Source organism: Protomyctophum parallelum (assembly GCF_964188405.1).
Source record: "Protomyctophum parallelum genome assembly, chromosome: 8".
Classification (NCBI taxonomy): domain Eukaryota; kingdom Metazoa; phylum Chordata; class Actinopteri; order Myctophiformes; family Myctophidae; genus Protomyctophum; species Protomyctophum parallelum.
The window spans coordinates 31,170,821-31,196,223 of record NC_139703.1 but is presented as its reverse complement, the minus strand read 5'-3'; the positions used below and the strand labels follow the sequence as shown (position 1 = coordinate 31,196,223).

Sequence of the window (25,403 nt, the reverse complement as noted above, 5' to 3'; positions counted from 1 at the left end):
TTTCTTAAACCCCATATGGGTAACCGGAGTCCCTCAGGTCCCTTTACAAGTGTATTTTCTGTTTGTGGGGAAAGCTTTGGCTGAAAATAGAAAGGTGATCGACTGATAAGCTCACAGCTTGTCAACTTTGTATTTTTTCAACTGAGGTTCATTTTTTAGGTTGAAAGTAAAAGATGAATGGTACTACTATAGTTCTACTAGACCCCAGGAAATCACCCTGGCCACAGTAGTACTGTATAGTAGTAGTAGTAATAATAAAGTGTGGCAATAACTATAGTCTGGTTGCCCTTTGGGCAACCACACTAATAATATTCATCTTTTACTTTCTCTAATAACAACCAAAAACATGAACATTGGTTGAAAAACAAAAAACTTGCATGACTGAAGTGAAATGTGACAGAAGTAGCATGTGCTTAAATTCATATATAGAAAATATTTCAGATATAAAAAATAAATAAAAACTGAGATGATGGAATGATGATGCTCATGGAAGGGGAACCTTCTGAAAGCTTCATGGGCAAGGATAATCAACTTCAAAATCTCAAGAAATAGGTCAAAATGACCTCTCAGTCATGTGAGTGTTAACCCATTCGGGACGGAAACTCCTTTTGGTGTTTTAACTAAGCATTATGTTATACTTTAGCTATTGAAAAATAGCAGATCTACAAGCTCATAGCGCGCCACCGAGTGGTGCGCTATGAGCTTGTAGGTCTGCTATTTTTGAAAAATCGTGAAAATGCGGCAACAAATCTTTGAACATATAGACTTCTTTTTTTTTTTTTACGTCAGGCCTAAAGAGGTGGGGGTTTCATTGGAGCAAAGGGGAGGGTGGGGGGGGGGGAGACAACATTTTCCAGGTTGAACGTGTAGTCTCCTCTGACAGTGCGGCACCGGGGAGACGTTTACCTCCGGTGTTGACTTAATGAAATTGTCAGTGAACACCTCGTTAGTCTGATGCTCCGGGAGGCACCGAGGTGCTCAGCACACCACCGGCTTTTCACACACCTTTAACTCTGTGGCATGCATGCAGCAACCCCCCCACCCCCATCCCCAGCTGTACGGAGAACACTCTGACTCCACACAGCTATGCTGCCTTAATGTTGTGAAAGATCGTCTTGCAGTGGCAGACAGGACAGTAAACTCAGTAAACGAGTATTTGCATTTTTTAGTGGTGCAACCACTCCAAGGAACAGCAATGTCCGTGTTCACCTACTGTATGTGTTGTTCACCTATGTGACTATGTGACGTTAATGAGTACCAGTAGGGGCGCTGTTGTGCCAGAAACAGAGAGAGGGAGAGAGAGAGAGAGAGGTTGGGGGGCTGACTTTACATTTCAAAGACAAATTGTACTTTTGGCTCCACAAGCCTACATTTCTAGGAAGGGAAAAAGCACATTATGAACTCACAGCAGCACTATGTAACTTTGTTTTATGAATACATTTAAATTTTGTCCAATCTGTATGGTAAAGCATCTTAATAGAATATAACTTATAGAATTGGGGTGGTTGTATTTTGTCTCCCTGCTCTTCTATTGAGACATTTAGATCACGTCAAAGGTCAATTCTCACGTAGACACAGGATCTGACACAAGATTTGACCTGATGGTCAAGATTCAATTCATTCCCTATTTCAATGGTAACAATAACAGCACAGGAAACCGGGTTCAAAGAGGTTATAGGACAGTTAGTGCCCATTTTCAAATATAGTGAAAATAGTCGATCTACTGTACAATTAATATTTTAGAATTTTTCAGGAATCAAAATGTACAAATGTTAATACAGCAATGCATTGATATTCAAAAGAAAATATACATTGTAATTTGTACTTTTGAATATTTAAGTATTTATAAAAACATGTACATCAGTACTTTAAGTCAATTTGACTGAGCAACTTTATAGTTGAGTAATATTTCACCAGGAGTATCTTTACTTACTGACTAAAGTACAATGGCAACCTTTCTTCCAACAAATGCGCGTGTATTTAGTAGGCGTGTGCGCACTCAGCGCATGCCGGTCGGACTCGGCAGCTGAAACGCTGCGTCTTCTTCACGTGTGGCTTCGCTCGCACACACATGACAAAACATCTGGTCATTGTTGTTTGGCTTTTAATCTGACAGCCATTGGCCTGACCTGAAACAGCCACTCAGCCTGAGACTTGGACAGAGATAGACGGCGAAAGCGGGTCAGCTCTAATCAACATGGCTGTCATGATTATGTCCAGTGCACTCCACTGTGTGTAACCAGGCAACAGGCAAGAGGGGCCTTTTACAAAGCCGATGTGACACTGGCAGGTAGAGTGGATGTGGGAAAAAGGACAGAGGGAGGGAGGGGGGGGGGGATGTCTGGCCCGACACAGCCTAGTTCTGTCCAAAGCTTCACACCGGCTTTGCCCTGGAAGCGCTCACACACACAGTGCACAGTCACAAGGTGGGAACTCATTCGACACAAACATTAACCTGGGGCTTGGCGATAGGACTGCAAATCAATAGCACCATTTCTTTCAAAATGATCGGTTTCAATATTTCTTATATACTGTAAGCAAGTTCTACACAAACATTTTGTTTTGCCCTTGTGGCAAAAGACAAAGCATTCTATAGCGTCACTTACAGAGATAAATAAGAGTCAAGGAAAATGTTTTGATCTCAAATCCCACAATAGACTGCAAGGGAATCCTATAATATTTTCCTATAATCCTATAATCATTTTCATGGTTTTATTGTGCTTTGAGTATGCTGTTTTTTTCCACAAGAACTCTGTTATTTATGGGTTGAATCGGTGGGGTGGGAGCGGCTATCTTTGGGAGAGCTTTTGTTCTGTTTTGTCCTGTGTGTGTGGATGTATTGTTGTATTGTTTGTGTACTGTATGTACTGTATGTACTGTTCATTTGTGTTGAGGACCCCCTCTAAAATGAGATGAGGCATCTCAAGGGGATTATCCTTTCAATAAAGGTATATAATAATAACAGTTCTTCAGAACTGGTATTATTATTGGTAATCGATAAAACCTTCTAATGCAGATAGTTTCCATAGTTTTACATTTGAAATCCTTATTCTAAAGTAAGCTCAGTTCTAAATTTTACTTTGCATGGTGCATTACTGCAGACATTATTACAACAAAGCATACACTAAGCAATGTTATTGGATGGCTGTTTGATGCAGAGAAGTGTGAGTCAGCAAGACTCAATTTATCACTATAGAGGGCATACACATGCATAGAGTGAGTGGCAAAGTGAGTGTAACGTTGTTTAATGTCATTTAATGCCGTTTAAGGCAATCAGATAGGACTTTTCATTTTGGATTTATGGGCTGTCAAGGCCATAAAGTAGTTTTTTGACACTCAGCGTTCGTGCATAACTTCTATTGTTGTTACTCAGAGCTCAGCCTAGATACTTTGAAACGTTTTCTGTCAACGGGTGCCTTGCATGGTTACCTCTGTCATAGAATGTGTGTGTGAATGGGTGAATGTAATGCACAGTCTATGTAAAGCGCTTTGGATACAGGCGCTATATAAATGCACCATTTACCATTTATATCAAACTGGGGGTCCTTAACCCATTTTGGGCGGGAACCCCTTTTGGTGTTTGAGCTTGTAGGTCTGCTATTCTTTTTGAATGACTGACGACTGACATAGAAACATAGCTTTTTCTGAAAACTGTCAGGATGTAGAAGACTGGTACCAGGACCAGGATGTAGAATCTGATCTCAGGTCAAAATGGGTAAAAAACAAACAAAAAAAGGTTGAGAATCAAAGCTAAAAAACATTGTTCCACTGTAACACTGATAAGACACCATGCACATGCACAGCCACCTGCGATACCTGTGGCCATGCGTGTAGAAATGTCAATGCCTTCAAGGGCAAATTATAGGCCAATGCTTTGCGCAGATGAGATGCCTCGGTTTATGTCCATGTCTATTCACTACCAAATAGCACCAACAGTGTAATAACACTTGATTTGAATGATTTCTTTGTGTGCTTACATATAGGTTTATCATGTTCTGCTCTGTTGAAAGGTGTGGTCTACTATAGGTGTGTGCTAAGGGATGTGTCCCCCATCCTGACCAAAACACCAGGTGAAAATAATGATTAAAAAAAGGAAAAAGGAAATAAAAACAGTTTCACTTGGTGAAAAAGTGTTTTTGTTAAGAGGTTAAAGCTCTATGTATTGTGATAGTAATCATCTCCCCATCTCTCAAGGTCTTTAATAAACAAGAAATACAATTTCAGCCAATCAGGAGAGAGTACTCATTTAACAACCCTCAATTGCATAGTGTTCCAGTTCCAATTGTGTCTGCTCATTTATTTGTGTCATCACTTCTAATGTCACCTTTCTTTATACTGTACGGTTCTGTCTCCTGAGTGGATCATATTGCTATCCCAACCTTAAAATGATTATCTAATATAAAGAGCTGGAGAGATAGGGATACCCCATGTCATTATCAATGAACAAATTACTACTAAATTACCTACAGTTGAAGTTAAAAAATATGTTCACCCCAGTTTTCTACAGTAAAAAGACCAAAGCAGCCTGGGCCATGGCTCAGCGGTCCAGGCACCTTGGCTGGTAATCCAGTCTGGCAGTGTGCCGCGGGTTCCACTCCCGATCCGGTCGGCCTTTACTGCATGTCTTCCCCCCCATCTCTCTCCCCATTTCCTGTCAGCCTAATGTCTGTCCCTCCATAAACAAATAAAATAAAAATGAAGGCGAAAGCCACAAAAAAACAAAGACCAAAGCAAAGTGCATTGGCTGACACTTACCATGGTCGTCTGCGGACATCATACAGGTCTATCTTGTTGGGGGCTTTCCATGGAGTGGCTGGCGAAAAGGAAATAATATATAGGTGATAAAACCGTACCATGGTACATTTCAGATTAGATCAAAGTAATCATATTTCCATTCTATCTATCATCTATTGAGTCTATTGAGCTATACCAGTAAAGCAATCAGATAAGAGATTGCCAATGTTCCGGAGCCCTAGGGTCAATTTAGACCTTATCGAGAGGTGACTTATGACGGCGGTTATCAAAGTGGGGACCGGGGACCCCCCAGGGGCCCTTGAAGGGGGTTCCAGGGGGTTGTTAATATAGCTTAAAAATCTGTTTAACCACTTTAACACAGTTATATACATTGGCTATTTGAAAAGACACGTAGATCTGCTATTTTCAAAGAGATCTTTTTAATACAAAATTTTGAAACATTTAACAACAGAAGTCTTGTAGTGGGGGTCCCTGGCCAGAAAAATCTTTTTATTATTTTATTTAAATGTTTTGGAGAAGCCAAAGTGCACTACAGTAACACACAGTTGTATTAAATAGAAATTTCACGAAATACCTTTCGTTTATGGGTAGGTTTCCTTCAAAACCTAGCTGCAGAACATTATTTGATGTGCTCCCAGGACAGAAAAGTCTAGAATTTTGCTGTCCTGGGCTCTTGGGGGTGACGTAGGAAGCTACGCCCACGCCGTATAAAGCGGACGTGGCTACGTCATCCCTCACTCGACTTTTCTTCTGCTATGCTGATAGAACGAACTTTAAACTTCCACAGTGTGTGCAGGGTCATATATCTCATAAATTCGGCCGAGAGACTAATTCTTTAGGACCGTGAGATCTCTGGCACACTCTCGAAGCAAAACAGAAGAATTTTCTTCTCGAGGAAAAAGCCGAACTACTACACAAGTGAGTTTTAGCCAACTTGTTGCTGCTCGCTCGTTGAAAAAAAGTAGCTCGCGCCTTTTTCTCTCTAGCTAAGCTAGCTTTGTTAGCCTAAAGCTATCGATAGTTAGCTTCGCGCTACTAGGCAGCTACACCTGTGGTATTCTCTTCAAACACACCACGAGGAATATAAACCTGTGGGTGTTAATGACTCTCTCTCGACAAGCAACCATGTCGCTGCCGAGGGAACCCCAGCCCGAGGAAAGACGCCGGCGCCGAACCCAGGTACCGGTTGAAATTCAACAAAAGACCTGCGTCACCTACGGGTGCGGGAACACCATGTCGGGAAGAGACGGCCATCCCGAATGTATGTATTGCCTCGGCATTAGTCACACCCGTGACGTCCTGGAGGAAACCGGTCCCATTTGTCTCCATTGTGAGAAAATGGACGACGATATCCTAGCCAGCAGGCTCAAACGTGTCGAAAAGTATTACGAAGCGTTCAGAGCCCGGGGCTGCCTGGAAGGAAGCTCCGATAGGAGCTCCTCTCCTGCTCCTCCTCCCCCGAGACGAGCTCGGCAGCAATTCACCGGGCAGGGACAACGACAGGTATGCTACAACAGCTTCTGCAGCCATGGCTGACGAGGCTTATGGAGGGAGACCCAGGGCCTCCGCACGACAGCACGTCGTGCAGGCCACCATTGAGTGCCCACCCAGACAAGCAGCTAGACGCAGGCAGCCTGCTGCTGCACCCAGCTACATGGTGGACCGCCTGGACCCCTCCCCAGACCGCCCGATGTCTCCCACACGTGAGCATCGGTCCACCAGGGAGGAAGGGGAGCTTCGTGATGACGAGCTCCCTTCCTACCAGGAGCCATTCAAGGCCTACCGCGTCCTGGACGAGGCCTACTCTGATGAGGAAGATGACCTTGAGGATCTCTCCCCCGTTCACCGCAGCGGCTTCCGTCGTCGCCGCCTCGACGACCTGGACGTTATGGATACAGGGGAGCGCCAGAAAGCGTCGTCGCCCCCTACACTCCCCATGGATGAATCCAACATCTATGATATTTACAAGAGGGCCTCCACACGGTGCGGCCACATATGGCCTACCTCAACTGTCGAGGTAAAACCATGGGACGGCATGACTGCTGACTCCGCCCCCCCACTGCACCTAAAAGACAGAGGATCCCTCTAGCCACGGGCTTCGAGGGCGCCATGAGGCACGCCTGGGATAAACCCCTCCTGATGGTGGAACTTCCCAGGGCCAGCGTGAAGGGGCCCCACGACGTCCCACATCAGAGCCAGGTAGACCTCGCCTTGAACGTCATGCCAAAGATGGACACGGCCATCGCGGCCTACCTGGCCAACCCGGCAGCTCCTCGAGTGGACCACCACTCTAAGGACCCTCAGCTCCTGTCCAGCAGTGTGAAGGAGGCCTCAAAAATAAACAAGTGGCAGTACGGACACATGTCCCTCGCGGCAAGCGCTCTCAACGCAGGAGCACTTCTCCAAGGTTCTACCAAGCGCCTCCTCATTGAGATGGGACAGAAGTCCGCTCCTGTCCTGATGGCGGAACTGCCCGAGGACCTGGCAGAGCTACGCCGCTTGAACCACGAGATGGCTACTCTCCAGAGGAACACCACTCACCACAACGCCAAGGCCATGGCGTGCTCCATCCTCCAGGAGAGATGGCGTTGGGTCGATCAGACCACCGCCATCTCTCTTGAGACAAAGAAGGAGTTTGTGGCTGGAAATATCCACCCAGACAACATGTTTAAGGACGCACTGTCCAAAATGTCAGAGTCCATTCAGCAGCTCGAGGCCTCCACCAAAACCATGAAGGCGCTCGAGCCACTGGCCAACCAGGCTACCCCGGCAGGCAGCTCCAAGGCCAAGAAGGCACCCTGGAAGGCCAAGGCTGACGACAAACCCAGGTCCCAGGACCGGAGCGGAGACAGACAGCGACACCCTGCAGGACGTGGCAGAGCAGACCGCCGCACCTCTCCACCGCCCTACAAGGCCAAGAGCGCTCCCAGGGGCCGAGGCCAGGGGAAGCGCAAATGACCTGCCCGGGCCGGGTCATCTTCCCCACATTCAGAGTTCAAGGCCAGAGGGGGGGATCACGGATCTCACCTCAGAGCCTGCGCTAAAGCGCTTAAAATGGGCTGTACACAGTGCTGTGAGCACTGCTGTACAGACCCAGAATGTTGTTCAAATGTGCAATTCACCACATGTGCCTGTTTTAAGTTGTTCAATAAAGAAAACAAAAACACAAAAAAAACAACAATAAAAACAACTCTGAAGGGCAAAAGCCCAGTGGGACAGATAACCCACACTGTGTCAGCAAAGGCTGGCACAAGCCAGAAGCTCCACGCCAAAATTTTCCTTCACTACCAGGAAAATCCACTAGAGGGCGACATTCCACACAAGGTAAGTCTCCCCCTAGGCAGGCGGCAATGCACCACGCTGACGAGCACAGGGAACCCTTTGTCACGTCATCTGTCACAATGGCGGATATCCGGGGCTTCCCCGTGGATCATCCGTACTATTCAGACAGGATACAGACTACAGTTTGCCTCAAAACCGCCCACCTCCAGGAGAATTATTTTCTCAGAGGCGAGCGGGCAGAAAGCCGCCATTCTACAAGAGGAAATCAATTCCTTAATGCAAAAAGGCGCAATCACAGAGGTGTCCCCCGATCAATCAATGAACGGCTTCTACTCCCGTTATTTCTTAGTAAAGAAAAAGGGGGGGGGAATCCGTCCCATTCTAGACCTCAGAGCCTTGAACCGTCACTTGAAAAAGCTGCGATTCAAAATGCTGACACCACCACTCCTCCTGCGCCTAATCCGCGAGGGGGATTGGTTTACGTCAATAGATCTGCAAGATGCATACTTCCACATTCCGATCTACCCCCCGCACAGAAAGTTTCTGCGCTTCGGGTTCAAAGGAAAAGTGTACGAATACTAGGGCTGTCCCCGACTAAGGATTTGTATAGTCGACTGATAGATGAATAAATTAGCTGTTAGTCGACTAATAGTCGACTAAGCAAAAAAAAAAAAAAAAAAAAAAAAAAAAAAAAAAAAACTTTTTTTATTTTTTATTTTTTTTTGCCCCCAAAAAATTCTATATAAAAATACAATATTTACAAAAATATACAAAAATATTGTATTATTCCACTAGGTCTGTGGGGGACATAAACACATTTGAACATTCTGACTGTTCAAATCTTTCTTTTTAACAACTGAGAGGCTTGTCATTAGCCAGATTGAGCACAGCAGGTGAGATTGAGATTCTGGAGTCTATCAGGCCAGCACACTGTGCGATTCAAGTCACAGGCAGTGGCACATTGCCACACAGGCAGACACACTCCAGATGCACATTGGAGATTTGAACAGTCAGAATGTTCAAATGTGTTTATGTCCCCCACAGACCTAGTGGAATAATACAATATTTTTGTATATTTTTGTAAATATTGTATTTTTATATACAATTTTTTGGGGCAAAAAAAAAAAAAAAAAAAAAAAACATTTTTTTTTTTTTTTTTTTTTTTTTTTAGTCGACTATGAGGTGGTCAGTCGACTGAGACCCGTTCCGATCGATTAGTCGACTATTCGACTAATCGAGGTCAGCCCTAACGAATACACAGTCCTTCCCTTCGGGATGTCTCTGAGTCCGAGAGTTTTCATAAAATGCACCGCGGCAGCTATTGCTCCCCTGCGACAGCAAGGAATCCGTCTCGCAACATATGTGGACGACTGGATTCTACTTGCAAACTCTCCACGCATGCTCAGTCACCTCGCCTCGCTCGGGTTCTTAATAAACCACGAGAAGAGTATGCTTATGCCGACGCAGTCAATAGACTTCATAGGCATAACACTGAACTCAATCTCCTACACGGCCCGCCTGAGCCGAGAGAGAATAGAGGCAACATTGCAGTGCGTGGCATCATTCAAAAGGGGACGCTCGATTCCTTTTCATGCATGCCTCCGGATGGCGGGGCTAATGGCCTCAGCGGTCTATTTAATCCGCCTAGCAAGACTACATATGAGACCTTTCCAACAATGGATGGGCTCTCTACATGTACCAATGCACCGCCGCCACCAGAAGGTAACAGTGACATCACAATGCACCCTAGCCCTTCAATGGTGGTCAGACAGAAAAACCCTCTCAGAGGGCGTCCCTATGGGAAAGCCTCTGATCAGGAAAGTCGTCACCACAGACGCCAGCATGACAGGCTGGGGAGCCACGCTGGAAGGATTCACAGCCAGAGGTTTATGGGTGGGGCCACTACGTGCCCTTCACATAAATTACTTGGAGCTTATGGCGGTCTTCCTCGCTCTGAGACACTTCGAGCAGCGCATCCGGGGTTGCCACGTCCTAGTCAGGACAGACAACACCACCGCCATGTGCTACATCAACAGACAAGGCGGACTCAGGTCCCCTCGTCTTCATCAGCTGGCGCGGAAATTAATCCTGTGGTCCGACACACGCCTTCTCTCTGTAGTAGCGTGTCACGTCCCAGGTCTTCTGAACACAGGGGCAGACCTGCTGTCCAGAGGACCTCTCCGCTACGCAGACTGGTCGCTACATCCCCATGCAGCGTCCCAGGTCTGGAGCAGGTTTGGGAAACCCAGGGTGGACCTCTTTGCCACAGAGGAGAACACGAAGTGTCCCCTCTTCTTCGCAATCAGGGGACCATCAACATCGGGGCTAGACGCTCTGTCACACCGATGGCCCAAAACCCTTCTCTACGCCTTTCCCCCGCTGTCCCTCATCAGCCCCACTCTGGACAGAGTGAGGACTCAGGGTCTGACGGTGCTCCTAATAGCCCCGTCCTGGGGGTCTGGAGGTCGGAAATAACCCCCCTCCTCTACGACCAGCCGTGGAAAATTCCTCTTCGAGCGGATCTCCTCTCCCAAGCGAGAGGGGAGATCTTTCACCCTCACCCCCAGGACCTAGACCTATGGGTCTGGCCCGTCAAAGGGTGATGTTGACTGCAGTGGGCCTACCTCTGAACGTTATCGAAACAATTCAAAAGGGCAGGGCCCAGTCAACTAGGGACCGTTACGACACAGCCTGGCGCGTCTTCGAGCAGTGGTGCTCACGAAGACCAGACCAAGTTGTCCCCTACCAGGCCTCAGTGATCCACGTCCTGACGTTCCTACAGGAGCTCCTAGACAACGGTCTAGGCCTCTCCTCAGTCAAGGTCCACCTGGCAGCAATTTCCGCCTGCCACCCGGGCCTTGATAACCAGACGGTGTGGAAACACCCGCTGGTAAAACAGTTCATGAAGGGTGTACGCAGGGAACACAGGACATGCAGATCCCTTGTCCCCTCGTGGGATTTGTCCCTGGTTCTAAAGGCTCTGGCTACAGCACCTTTTGAACCACTACAAACAGTGAGCCTCAAGCTCCTAACCTTGAAGGTGGCTCTCCTGATCGCCCTCACGACGGCGAAAAGGGTCAGCGACCTACATGCGCTCTCGATCTCTCCAGACTGCATGAGGTTCAATGATGGGTCGACCAACGTCACCCTAAAAGCAAACCCCACCTTCATTCCCAAAAACGCTCTCTCAGTATGTGTACCAGTGAACCTTCAGGCTTTCCACCCCCCGCCGTTCGCCTCTGACGAGGACAGGAGGCTTAACTGCCTCTGCCCAGTCAGAGCCTTACGCATATACGTGGATAGACTGGCTCCCTTCAGACAAGGAAGCCAACTCTTTGCGTCCTGGGGTGCCAGGACCAAAGGAAAGCCTGTCACGAAGGTCACTATCTCCAACTGGATAGTGGAAGCCATACGTCTGGCCTACACTAGCCAAGGAGTGGATTCCCCTCAAGCCCTGAGGGCCCACTCCACGAGAGGCGTGGCAGCTTCCTGGGCACTCTACAAGGGTGTCTCTATTCAGGAAGTCTGCACAGCAGCAAGCTGGTCTACACCCTCGACTTTCGCTACATACTATAACCTAGATGTGGCTGCGCCTTTGCTAGCGCACGCAGTCTTGGGCGCAGCGGCTCAGTAGAACATCAGGGCAGCATAGCGCCGCCTCCTGTTCTCCACAAGGACTAGGTTCTGGACCTAAAAGGGTCCGAGCCCCTCCCAAAAGACTTACCTGGGACCCACTGGAAGTTCAGGGAGTTCACGGGAGTTCATAAAGTCCCATAAACGAAAGGTATTTCGTGAAATTTCTATTTAATACAACGTTAAAGGTTACTTTAGTAACCACGGTTGTATAAATAAATTGAACGAAATACCTTTCGTGGAACGCCCTTCTGTTCTCTATAGCAGAAGAAAAGTTCCGAATGAGGGATGACGTAGCCACGTCCGCTTTATACGGCGTGGGCGTAGCTTCCTACGTCACCCCCAAGAGCCCAGGACAGCAAAATTCTAGAATTTTCTGTCCTGGGAGCACATAAAATAATGTTCTGCAGCTAGGTTTTGAAGGAAACCTACCCATAAACGAAAGGTATTTCGTTCAATTTATTTATACAACCGTGGTTACTAAAGTAACCTTTAACGTTCTTGGATACACTGACTTATGTACTTCAAATAAGGTCAAAATGGCTTTCAAGATTTTGGGGGATGAACCAGGGTGTTTTCAGCACTGCAGTTCTCTTACTTACACATACTTACTTACTTACTTACACAAACTTACACACATACTTATTTTATATATAAATTACTTTGTGCTTTCAGTTCAAGTTCATTTACCATGATATGCCTTTTTGAAAATTATGGTCCCATTCATTGAAATGCTTCTATAGGGCTTATACTGAAGGTAATAGCATTCATTGTGGTAGCTTTTCGTGATCGGAAATTCCAAGATGGTAGATTTGAATAAGCAGAAAACATGGCTTCAAAACACGTCTGTAGAAACCAATGGGTGATGTCTTCGGCCGTCTTTTTTTCCCCATTTTTTTTTTACAGTCTATTGGATAAACAATTACCTCAAAAACAGATATACAATTAGTGTAATATTAGTTATATTAGAAGTTTATATATCCCTAACCCTTTTTGCTGGCCAATTGAAACACTTTAACCCAATAAAACACAGCAGATGTACAAGGTCACATGGCGTTTTAGTTGACTAAATATCATAAGTAATGGCAGATTATACACATGTTTGCATGCAGTGGCGGATTTAACATTCTGTGGTCTCCCAGCAGAGCTGAAGCTGGGGGCTCCTGTGGCGGACGGCGGGCCCCCTCCACGTAATTGCGTCATCTGCGTAGTGTAATTAACCGCCCCTGGTTGCATGCTGATACTTGCCGATGTGACGGGTTGTGAGCTCGTGGATCTGCTATTTTCAGAGCACACCACCCAAGAATAAAATTATTTGTCTTTTAGTTCTACTGGATCTCTTCTCTACTAGTCCCTCCCAATTTGTATTTTAGTCTAGTTTTTATTTGTTATATAATAATATATTTAGTCTTAGTTTTAGTCATCATAGCTTAGGTTTTATTTTGTTTTTGTCGGTGAAAAAAGCTAGTCGACAAACACTTTTGGTTCTAGGTTTAGTCAAGGAGGTCTAGCAGGTGTCTAAATGAACAGTGTGGCCTGGGTAGTATCATAGTGACTCTATAAATGAACAGTGTACCTGGGTAGTATAATAGTGACTCTATAAATGAACAGTGTACCTGGGTAGTATCATAGTGACTCTATAATTGAACAGTGTACCTGGGTAGTATAATAGTGACTCAATAAATGAACAGTGTACCTGGGTAGTATCATAGTGACTCTATAAATGAACAGTGTACCTGGGTAGTATCATAGTGACTCTATAAATGAACAGTGTACCTGGGTAGTATCGGGTGACTCCTGTAGCACTGCCAAACACCTGCCAGCGCAGGGAGCTGTCGTCCTGCTGGTTACTGATGAACACCCTCTCCAGGGCCTGTGTCCAGTTCAGCTCGTTCAGGATGACTGGGGCTACACATGCGCGCGCGCGCACACACACACACACACACACACACACACACACACACACACACACACACACACACACACACACACACACACACACACACACACACACACACACACACACACACACACACACACACACACACACACACACACACACACACACAACACACAGTTATATACTGAAAGCATACCGTTTAATAAACGCAAACATGTCTTCCCACTGAGCAAAATATGAAAAGCATTGGGTGTAATTAACCCCAACGTCCAACAGTGGCGATAAGAATGTATGCAGGCGGGTCAGGCCAGAGGCGGTTAGCGTTATGCAGGTGGGTCAGGCCAGAGGCGGTTAGCGTTATGCAGGCGGGTCAGGCCAGAGGCGGTTAGCGTTATGCAGGCGGGTCAGGCCAGAGGCGATTAGCGTTAATCTGGATCATCTCTGTGGAAAGCGTCAACGAGATGACGGAACCACAGGTGACCTTGGAGGAGGTCACGTGTCACTCCCAGCATGCAATGCCTCGGCTGGCAGCAGCGGTTTGACACTGCTGCCAAGACTCAGGACTCAGGCTTCTAACACGTTTAGTCGCTGTTTCTGCTCCATGCAACACATGTGTAAAAGCAGACAGTAAAAACTAAATTATTGTTACGGATGAGTTTAGGCATGTGGCACGCGTGCGTGCGTGCACACGTGTGCATGTGCACACGTGTGTGTGCGTGCGTGTGTGAGAACGAAAAGAACGAAAAGGAGAAAGAATGAGACAAGAGAGAACAGAGACAGACAGACAGACAGACAGACAGACAGACAGACAGAGACAGACAGACGTTGGTGTATGCGTTCAGCGTTTGTGTTAAAACTTAAGGTCACAGCCATATGTCACGGGTCAGTGACAGTGGAATGGATTTATGATCTCCCGCAGCGAAGAATTCATCATGATGCTGAATGTTATTCACACCTCCGCAGTCTAGCACTGTGTCTGTCTCTGTCTCTCTGTCAGCTCTGACCATCACTTAACCATTTAAAGGGCCATGAAACTCCACCTAGGCTGATGTCGCAGCTTGTTTTCAAAAGTACACATTACGAAGTACGGTTTCCTTGTATTAGCAATGCATTGATGCATTGACATTTAGATCAAATCGACCCCCCCCCCCCCCCCCCCTCCAAAGCGGGTGTGCTCGGCCCGCGTCACTGGTGTGTGACAGAGCTTACATTTGCCTCCATGCGTCAATGTGTGTTGTATCATGTTTTGAGCAGGGTGGCTTCTCCAATCATAAAATAAAATGAAAATGCACCGTGTCAATCGCATTAACCCTAATATTTTGGCCTTTTTAAAATATTCAAATCACTCAAAATGTATGTTCAAAATGTACCAAGATTTTTTCAAATATTTTCAAAAGCAACAGATCTGCAAGCTTGTAGATCATTTTTGAGGGGCGGTTTAATGTTTGTTTTTAGATCAACGCCATTGACAATGAAGGGAAAACTTTCGTCATATCCCTCATTACGTCATATTGTCTCTTTAATTTTGTCTTACATCTCCATTACATCACCTAATCAACATGAGTTAGACTTTAATATATTAGCGCCCCTCACTTTTGATTAGCCATAGCATAGGGCTTAATAACCCATTAAAACCAGGAAAGAATCTGTGTCATTTTACATTTTAGCTACAGTATATATAGCACATGTTTTTCAGAAAACTCTTTTCCGATTAAGAACAGTGGTTCTCAAAAACAGCAGACAAGCTCACATTGCATCAGTGTTGGGGAGAAATAACATACAAGTTAGACTTATAGTCATTGTTAACACCTTGAACGGCAAGGGCGTGTTCTCCGTTCAATCAATTAGTAACGCCCAGCGCTCAGGACGGAGGTTGATAAAAAGGACGGAGATTATTGATATCAAAACCGATCGCATCGCTCCACAGGCTGGGGGCGTCTGTTGCGCAACATTCAATGTTAATTTCCGGTGGGACGTCATCGAAAATGTTCCCCCCCGATTTTAGCCGACGAGACCAAAAATCTTAAAACGTGAAGTGTTTTGGTTACATCAAGCTACTTCAGCTACATCAGGGATAGCATCCGGTCCGTCGCTAAATGTGCTCCGCTGCTAAAAATGGCTGCGCGCTCTGATTTAATGGATTAAATAACCCCGGGCGTTCGGGGTGTTAATTGCATTGGTTCTCCCGCCCGTCCAATCAGTGATTGTACCTTGTACCTTGTGAGACTTCTGCCTAAACCTAGCCCTGACCTTAACCTCACAAAAAGTATGCCTAACCCTAACTGTTGCCACGACAACGGATAGCAGCATGACATGTCACACCAAGTACAGTATAAGGTCTACCCTGGAGATGGAGAATCAGATAGAGTAATTCCAGACACATAGCATCAACAGCTTGTAGCATCAAGCAATAAGAAGTTCTCAATCCCAGGGCTCAAGGTTTATTCAACCTCGGCCTCCAGAGATAATATACTGTAGGTAGACTATAGCTTGGCTTCCTTCTAACTCCAATACCACAAGACTACGCTCCTAGAGAGAGAGCCTTGGTTACACTAACCTTAGTCTTAACCGGCCACGTAGGTCGGACTAAGGGGATGGTGTGTGGGATTCATGTTATTGTGACTGGAAGCACGCTACCGAGGCAGCCGTCAGAATGGGGTTTCGCTTTCGGTAGTCATTGAATGTCATGTTTCACAGCCTGGTGTGCTCTACTCTGTTTGCTTGAACCTGCCTCCCGTCCCTGCCTCCTGCTCTCACCGGGTGGGAGTACCAATGAAATTAAATGCTGCCCTCAGAACATATTTTAATGAATATAAGTCACATCTCCCCCACAACGTTGTGGGATCGCCTATTTTCGACCCGCGACACCATCGTGCGACGAGCCGCACACGCACAGTTCTTCAGACTTGTTTAATAGCTAAGCTGGAGTCAGTAGAAGGGGGGAGGGGGGATGCAATCAAGAGTGTTTAATAGCCACCTGATTAAAGAGGAAACAGGATGCAGCGCTGAGCCCTAGAAGAACTTCCACTCTCTCTCTCTCTCTCTCTCTCTGATTTAATTACAGAAACCAACCCCGCAGCACGATAAGCCACTGAACCGCCGAGTCCGAGCTTTTCCAACGCCCCCTCCCCCCATCCCCTCCCTCCCTCGTCTGAGTTTCACACAAATAAGTGATCATTATCCACTTTCTTTTCCCACGATTTTCAATTACTGCTCGCTTGCCTCCCCTGACGAGCCGTCAGGTTAGAGAAGAGAGCTCACCATCACATATCTTCATTTACCGTACGTTGTGCAAAACCTTCTGCTGAGTTGAATGTATTGTACACTCTCTCTATATCTGCGGTTGCTAATTTATTTATCCAATTATATTTGGTGTATTCTATATTCTACATTTTCGTGATGGCTGCATACAGACAAATCCGCACAGGCTGCCCTGGGTGCAACCATAGCTGCGGTGTCACATTAAGCGCAACAATGATTGCATACAGCTGGCCTACAGGGCACAGCTCCATTACTGAGGTTCAGTTAATGGTACCATTAACTGATTAGCTCCACGCTGCCGCAAGGTTCCTAGTTTGATCCCAGGCTCCCCCAGAGTTAGCGTCAAAGTGTCCTTGAACAAGACTCTGAACCCCTAATTGCTTCTGATGTGCAGGTTGGTGCCTTGCACGGTTTCCTCCGCCATCGGTGTATGAATGTCTGCCTGAATGGATGAATGTAATGCACAAACTATGTAAAGCGCCTTGGATAAAGGCACTACAGTACAGTATATAATTGCACCATGTACCATTTATTTACCTCGTGGGGACATGTATAGCAATGCCGTCAGATATATAACAATGCCACTAGATGTAGAATGCCCACACACGTGCACAGATATCACAGCAGCAGTATGCAGTGTGTGTGTGGAGGCTATGAACATATGAGAGCCACATTGCTCCTGTCACCAAAGGGAAGGCCTCAACGTGTTTTCGTTCAGATTCATAAGCAGTGCAACACCAGTGAAAGGACAGAGGCCTCCCTACAGATGGGGATGAATATTGAAAGTGCGCATGCGTGTGCGCGCGTGCATGCATGGAAACGATCGGCTTCCTGCACAGCATGACAATACAATTTCTCTTCAAAAAGTGCAATGATAAAAGCCAGTCCTCAACCAAATAATTTAATTAAGATTGAAGCTAAAAGATAAGGGTTATTTTGCAGTGTCAGGTAAACTGAATGTACTCAATGTAGCTATCTGATAACCGGCATACAAAATAAACAGCAACACACTCTTATGGCTAAATACATGGGATAACTTAGATTGTTTCAATGATATTTACACGTTTCAAACTCAGCCAAATCTTATATTCAAAAGGAGGTATTGCCTCCTAAATGAGTTGGATGCGTGCAGTGTCTAAAGTAGCACAGCTAGCTCACAGCCAGTGCTGGACAACGTCCTCAACCCTAGCACTTGAGTCAAAGCAGCTGAAAAGTGCTAATTGACCATTGAGCTAACCGAGCCGGTCAGAAATTGAATCTCGCAGAGAAAAATGTATAAACGCTCGCACACTGAGGGCTCCGATGCGACAGATGCTTTATTGCGCCACTAAACCGTGTGATGTTTCTCGCCCAGAGCTCTTTCTCAGACTTAAAAAACATACACAGAAAAACATACTCGAGTACACTCATGTCCACCAATGCTCACAACACGTCACACTATCGAGTATAAATCACACTTAATACAGCTATGAATGATGTCACAGGCTGCTGACATTGAACACGATCTCTGATAGGTCATTACTAGAAGAAAAATGAATCAAATCTCTTGTTCTTAATTGATTCGAGTCAGTTTGAAATGATGTGCCAGTGATGTGAAATTGCTCACAGTTGTCCTTTGGATACATGTGTGTACGCAGTGTTCCAGTTTCATATAGGGCCCACACTGTCCTCTCCTCGTCTCCTGTCATAGGATCCTATTGTAGGGGAAACATTCGCTGAAAATATATCCGGAACAGCCCAGAAAATATATTTGTGCAAATATATATCTTGTTGTCTACTTTCTTTCTTTCTCTTTGTGGAAACAATCAAAACGATAGAGCTGGCACAAAAAACTAATTTCACCCACGGTTTTGCACCTGTAAACCTGTGACGGGACAATAAAGATGATTCTGATGTTATGTTGAGAGCCAGCCTTTTATAGTGCAACCTGGGAACACTGGCCAGGGGCCCCCATAATGCACCCAATTGGAACCTGTGGGAAGCCAAAGACATACGTAGGGCGCAAGCACATTGTCGCATGAAAAATGCCTAGACCAGGCGTCTCTTCCGGGTTTTTAAACAGCTGGTGGATGGCAATGACGCTCGCATGCTGCTTCAACTTGTATAGCGTCGGAATGCTTTGCCAACACTACAAGTTAAAGCCGCGCGCGCACCAGCGTCATTTCCATCCACAAGCTGTTTACAAACCAAGAAGAGACATCCTCCTGTAGGCGCTTTCTTGCCGCCTCTTGGCACGTATATGTGCCCACCACGCCCATAGGAGTCTACAACCATGCAGATCCTGTGTGGCTGTGAAATGCGCATTTAACTGTGTAACATCTTTCAGTGCACACACACAGCGGCCACAGCCTGCTGGCTGTGTTTGTTGAATAGGTGTGTTTGCTTGCTGAAAACACTATTGAGTGTTTGTAGATCAATGAAAATGAATAAATGATAGGCCTTTACACGTGTGTGTATGTGTAGGCTACACTGTGTGTGCGCGGCGCGTGCAGTGCACAAACAATTAAAATTAGTTAACCCATTAAAACCGGGAAAGCATCAGTGTCATTTTAGATTTTATTGATGGCATTTCCAACTTGCATCGTTCCAAGTAGGTCAGTGCCCAAAGGGCACCACTCTAGTTATTTATTTTTTTAATCTTGGTTTAGAATGAATTTTCATAATCAGCCTCAGGTCTTAATTGGTTAACAAGAGCTTGTGAACTGCACTGAATCCAATAGGACGCAGGTTTTATTTCCTCCATTTCCTGAAAAGCTGCCGTTTTTGAACATGCAGGATGTCCGCCCTGATCTATAGGCTCTTGTTGACGTGGGCCTGGGTGTGTCTGTACCAAGGGTACAGAGACCTGGGTGTGTCTGTACCAAGGGTACAGAGACCTGGGTGTGTCTGTACCAAGGGTACAGAGACCTGGGTGTGTCTGTACAGAGACCTGGGTGTGTCTGTACCAAGGGTACAGAGACCTGGGTGTGTCTGTACAGAGACCTGGGTGTGTCTGTACCAAGGGTACAGAGACCTGGGTGTGTCTGTACCAAGGGTACAGAGACCTGGGTGTGTCTGTACCAAGGGTACAGAGACCTGGGTGTGTCTGTACAGAGACCTGGGTGTGTCTGTACCAAGGGTACTGATACCTGGGTGTGTCTGTACCAAGGGTACAGAGACCTGGGTGTGTCTGTACCAAGGGTACAGAGACCAACCGACGTAAGGATCGCTGTGTTTATTCATGCCTGGCCGTGACACCGGTCGAAAAATTATGCAGACTTCTGCACCACCTCTGACTGTCAAGCAACGACTCGCGGCGAAAAGGCCCACACTCACTCACACGCACACACAATTGCACACACACACACACACACACACACGCGCCATCTCCCCGCGTTATCTCACGCAGGAGAAAATATACGGGCTAACCTCCGAGATAAGGGAACACAGGCTCACCTAATTCTCTTAGATTTATTCTGTTTGGGATGTGTCTTACTCCGGACAGTTAGATAAAACGGGGGTGGGGTGGGAGGGTGGGTGGCAGGCAGGCAATGCAGGAACCCCTGAGTGTGGTGTCTAGCCTATTGTTTCTCAAAGTGGCGCCCTGTGTGGGGGGTTCCAGGGGGTCCCCTGCAGCAAAAGAAAATAGCATCACAATTAGTGTATGCACTTTATCCATTTATATGTTGGCTATTAGAGAGCCAATGTATTCAGAGAGCAGCGAGGTAACCACATTGTCTGTGGGTTTCATAAAAGTTTAACCAATGAAAAAGAACAAGCGCTTCTGTCCGAATAACACACTGGATCCATGGGAACACGGGGTTACTCCCCCCCCCATTCTCTGAAAAGTAACCGTTTTGGGGCGGAGATACAAGGTTTCCTCCCCCGACAGCGGACGACGGGGCAGACGGTTATCTTTCAAAGGTCGTCCATCAAGGCGTTCAGAGAGCAGCGCTGCACGCAGCCTTGGCTCTCCGTCGCGGGGCCTCTTTATGGAAGCCTGGACTGTCTGCACACGTCAGAGTGGAGCGGGGAACGATTATGAGTGGGATTTATGGAGCATCCCTCTGCCGGATCGTTCCTCAACATCCTGCACCGCCCTATCCCCCCCCCCCCCCACACACACACACACCCGCCACACAACGCACCAAAACATTACTCACACACACCGCCGGCAAGACATGATGAACAGCCATCGGAACCGACGCACGCCTTATGCCCAATATTAATACAGCCTTATAGAGACACGCATATTTACACACAGTCTTTATTATGCCTGATTCATACACGGTCGCGGGCCGGTGTCGCACATGGAAAACAGCAGATCTACTACTTGTAGATCAGCTATTTTTTTGTATAGCGCGACACCCGCATGCAACTAAGTATAACTCAGGCTTTAGCTAAAAAAAACTAAAGCAAAACAACGGCACAGCCCCTAGTAATACATCACGGCACGAGGAACACTACTGGGCCGTCCCTCAGAAGAAAGCCATTATGGGTAATGGAACAAAAACTATTATGCAGCGTGGACCCTTTTGAGGAGTCATAACCGTTATCACTGCCATCTCCATCAAGCATCCTGTGTATTCTGCTTTCTTTAAAGAGTGACAAAGCACTGACAATGGTACTCTCTCTCTCTGTGTGTGTGTGTGTGTGTGTGTGTGTGTGTGTGTGCGCGTGTGTGTGTGTATTCCACGAAGGAGAAATAGCCCCAGCAGATACAGACAGTACTAAGTACGCACACTTGCGTGGTGGTAACACGGCACAAGATGGCGATGCTGGCATATTATGTGTCAACCAGGATCCGTGCTGTAAGTCACAGTCATTTGTGAGGGAAGGGTTACAGAGAGGTACAGTACAGCCCGTACTGTCCTCAAGGGACCCTCCATCGTGTAGCAGGCTGAAGATCTGCCACGGACAGAGCACCAACAACCTGCCATTTGAGAGTACTGATGATTTAACCCATTTTGGGCGGGAACCCCTTTTGGTGTTTTAAACATGTTATAATTTAGCTATTTTTAGCTAAAAAATAGCAGATCTACGAGCTTGTAGGTCTGCTATTTTTGAAAAATCGTGAAAATGTGCCTGACATTTTTTTATATATGTGCCCGAGTACAGTGGTGTAATATACAAGGGGGCCATGGTCATTTTTCAGTTTTTTACATATTAGATATATCAGAGCGAGTTTTTAACTCAAATCTTTGCAAATCTTTGAAGATATGTTGTTCAAGGGTCCCTGGAACAACATATTTTCAGATGGGGGTCACAGCGGCCAATGTCATATGTATTTGGGGTCCTTGACATGAATATGTTCGAGAACAACTGACATAGAAACATGGGTTTTTAATAAAACTGTCAGGATTTAGAAGATTAAACAAAACAAGCAACATCACGCACCAAACAAATATATTTCTTTATTTTCAACTATAACTAGATGTCTAGTTATAAATGCCAGTTGTCCTGGTGTAGTTTGCAATGGGCCTTAATAGTTTTCATTATTAAATATTAATAAAACCCATAACCACCACTTTCAACCTGGCGTCCCTATTTTAGGCAACAAGATGCGCGTTACTGTATAGATTGGCTATCTTTGCTACTTGTGCGTGACAAAGTAGAGTGAATAAAGTAGGCCATATGTGAACAAACATAAAAAGATGAAGTGTTACAGAGACCTTAAACCATTCATCCTTCAGCTGTAGAAGCGGCAGCACTGCAGCAGTAAACCTCCAGAGCCTCACAAGGACTCACTCAAATAAAACCTACCGGGGGGAAAATAAATGTTTCTTTGGCTGAAAAGAAAAAATAAAGGAAATATGAAATGCCTACTTGCTTATTTTAATGTTGAACAAACATGTGCTCTGGGGACCCCCGGGGGTCCTTGAGGGGGTTCCTAGGGGATCCAGAGCAGAACTTACATGTTCTCTGCTATTTTCAAGTCCCTGGCATTATACCCTGAAGAAGGCACTTCCGAAAGGTGCCGAAACCTTGGTCTTGAGCGGGAACCCCTTTTGGTGTTTTAAACATTATGTTATAATTTAGCTATTGAAAAATAGCAGATCTACAAGCTCATAGCGCGCCACCGAGTGGTGCGCAATGAGCTTGTAGGTCTGCTATTTTTTATCGTGAAAATATTTATTTCAGAAAACTGGAGGATTTAGAAGAATTTTTCAGGCCTAAATGGGTTAAAAATAAATCACATGGTGACTACGAGCTTATGTGCGACCTCTCCTTTCTGTTTTACAGTTCTGTCTCCTGTGGTCAGCACCTCCCCGCTATTGGTGCGCACTCCTACTGTACCTCTTTGTTTGTTCTGAAGTCCCTGGCACAACATATTTTGAGATGGGGGTCTGCGGCCACATACATATCAATTTGAGGATAGTTTACATGAAAATGTATTTATTGTAAATGTACAACATACATCAGGATGACTTTCTGCTATGAGCGGTGTCACACTCTGATGAGGTGGAATCTAATGTAAATGTCACTGCAGAGGAGGGATATTTCCTTCCACAGATGTTTTGTAATTAAAACAGTGCCGCAAATAAACACATTTAAAAGTAATTTGTAAGCTTGGTGGTGAGTGAAGAGGAGGGTGCCGAGCTCACTGTTCTAATTAGCGTGCAGGTGAGAGATAGTGCCCCTCCACTGGATGCACAGCGAGGGTGGATGGGTGGTGACTGGTGAGGGACATTAACAGTGAGGGTGGATGGCTGAGGGACATTAACAGTGAGGGTGGATGGCTGAGGGACATTAACAGTGAGGGTGGATGGCTGAGGGACATTAACAGTGAGGGAGGATGGCTGAGGGACATTAACAGTGAGGGTGGATGGCTGAGGGACATTAACAGTGAGGGTGGATGACTGAGGGACATTAACAGTGAGGGTGGATGGCTGAGGGACATTAACAGTGAGGGTGGATGACTGAGGGACATTAACAGTGAGGGTGGATGACTGAGGGACATTAACAGTGAGGGTGGATGACTGAGGGACATTAACAGTGAGGGTGGATGGGTGGTGAGGGACATTAACAATGGGGGTGGATGGCTGAGGGACATTAACAGTGCCCCCTCACTGTTAATGTCCCTCAGCCATCCACCCTCACTGCTAATGTCCCTCAGCCATCCACCCTCATTGCTAATGTCCCTCAGCCATCAGACCCCACTGGGGGGTAGAGGGGCAGGAACAGTTTTGGACATACAGTGTTTCCACCCGACAGTAACAGAATACAGCCCACTGTGTTCATCATCCCTGTCTCTCTTTCAACTTCTGCTCTCTCTTGGGGCTCGCTCAAAAAATGACTTTCAAATCCTGTTTTCCCCTACTTTCCTCACACTTTATTTTTCACCCGTTTATTAATTCACACACACACACACACACACACACACACACACACACACACACACACACACACACACACACACACACACACACACACACACACACACACACACACACACACACACACACACACACACACACACACACACACACACACACACACACACACACACACACCTCAATCTGGCTTGATGTTCAGGGGGACTGAGTTGATCCCCAGAGAAAATGCGCGACTTGGCTGACAAGTGCCACCAAAGTCTTTAAAAATACCTGGGGCGGGTGACATGAGTGCAGGCACGTCCATGTGACAGAGTTCCACTATAGTAGAAATAATGTTAACAATACAAATTATGCTAGTTTTGTGGCTTAATTTATTTTTTATACGTGGCCCCCAGCGCCCACCACCAAATGACCAGAACTATTTAATATTCACCAAAACCAGACCAGAACTCCCACCACAGGACTCAGGAAATCAATTACCGGTAATACCTTTGCAACCTAGTTCTATATTAATGGCAAGTATTTCCTACAGCTTTAAGTCCAAAAATCTGAACTAACCCTTTAAGATGATCGGGGATATGAGGTCACTTAGTAAAGTCAACTTTGTTAGGAAAGTGTTTCCGGTTCATGGCTTTCAGAGTAAAAGCGATCAGACAACTCTGGCACCCCGGAGCTTCTATTTTGATGCACTTCCGGCACTAAATGTGTTTTAATATCTAATCCTAAACCGAACCACAACCTGAATATTTTTCTAATTGTAAGACTTTCTTTTAACCATAAAACAACCATTTCTCTTGTGAGGACAAAAAAACCTATCCTCACAACGTCTATAATTCTACAATACACACACACACACACACACACACACACACACACACACACACACACACACACACACACACACACACACACACACACACACACACACACACACACACACACACACACACACACACACACACACACACACACACACACACACACACACACACACACACACACACACACACACACACACACACACACACACACACACACACACACACACACACACACACACACACACACAACAGAATGTACTAGTGCTGTCTTGGTTTCACCAGAATGTACTAGTGCTGTCTTGGTTTCAACAGAATGTACTAGTGCTGTCTTGGTTTCAACAGAATGTACTAGTGCAGTCTTGGTTTCAACAGAATGTACTAGTGCAGTCTTGGTTTCAACAGAATGTACTAGTGCAGTCTTGGTTTCAACAGAAT

The 25,403-nt window shown here is 46.0% G+C and overlaps 1 protein-coding gene across 1 annotated transcript in view; it reads right to left on the bottom strand.

Moving 5' to 3' along the window:
* The window catches only part of cacna2d2a (calcium channel, voltage-dependent, alpha 2/delta subunit 2a), a gene marked incomplete at both ends in the record, with an annotated part of 161,527 nt that overhangs the window by 69,555 nt on the left and 66,569 nt on the right, over nt 1–25,403 (bottom strand). The window contains 2 exons of the mRNA XM_083771116.1: nt 4,756–4,813; nt 13,447–13,578. Coding sequence (XP_083627242.1) covers nt 4,756–4,813; nt 13,447–13,578 — 190 coding nt within the window. The remainder of the gene's footprint in view (nt 1–4,755; nt 4,814–13,446; nt 13,579–25,403) is intronic.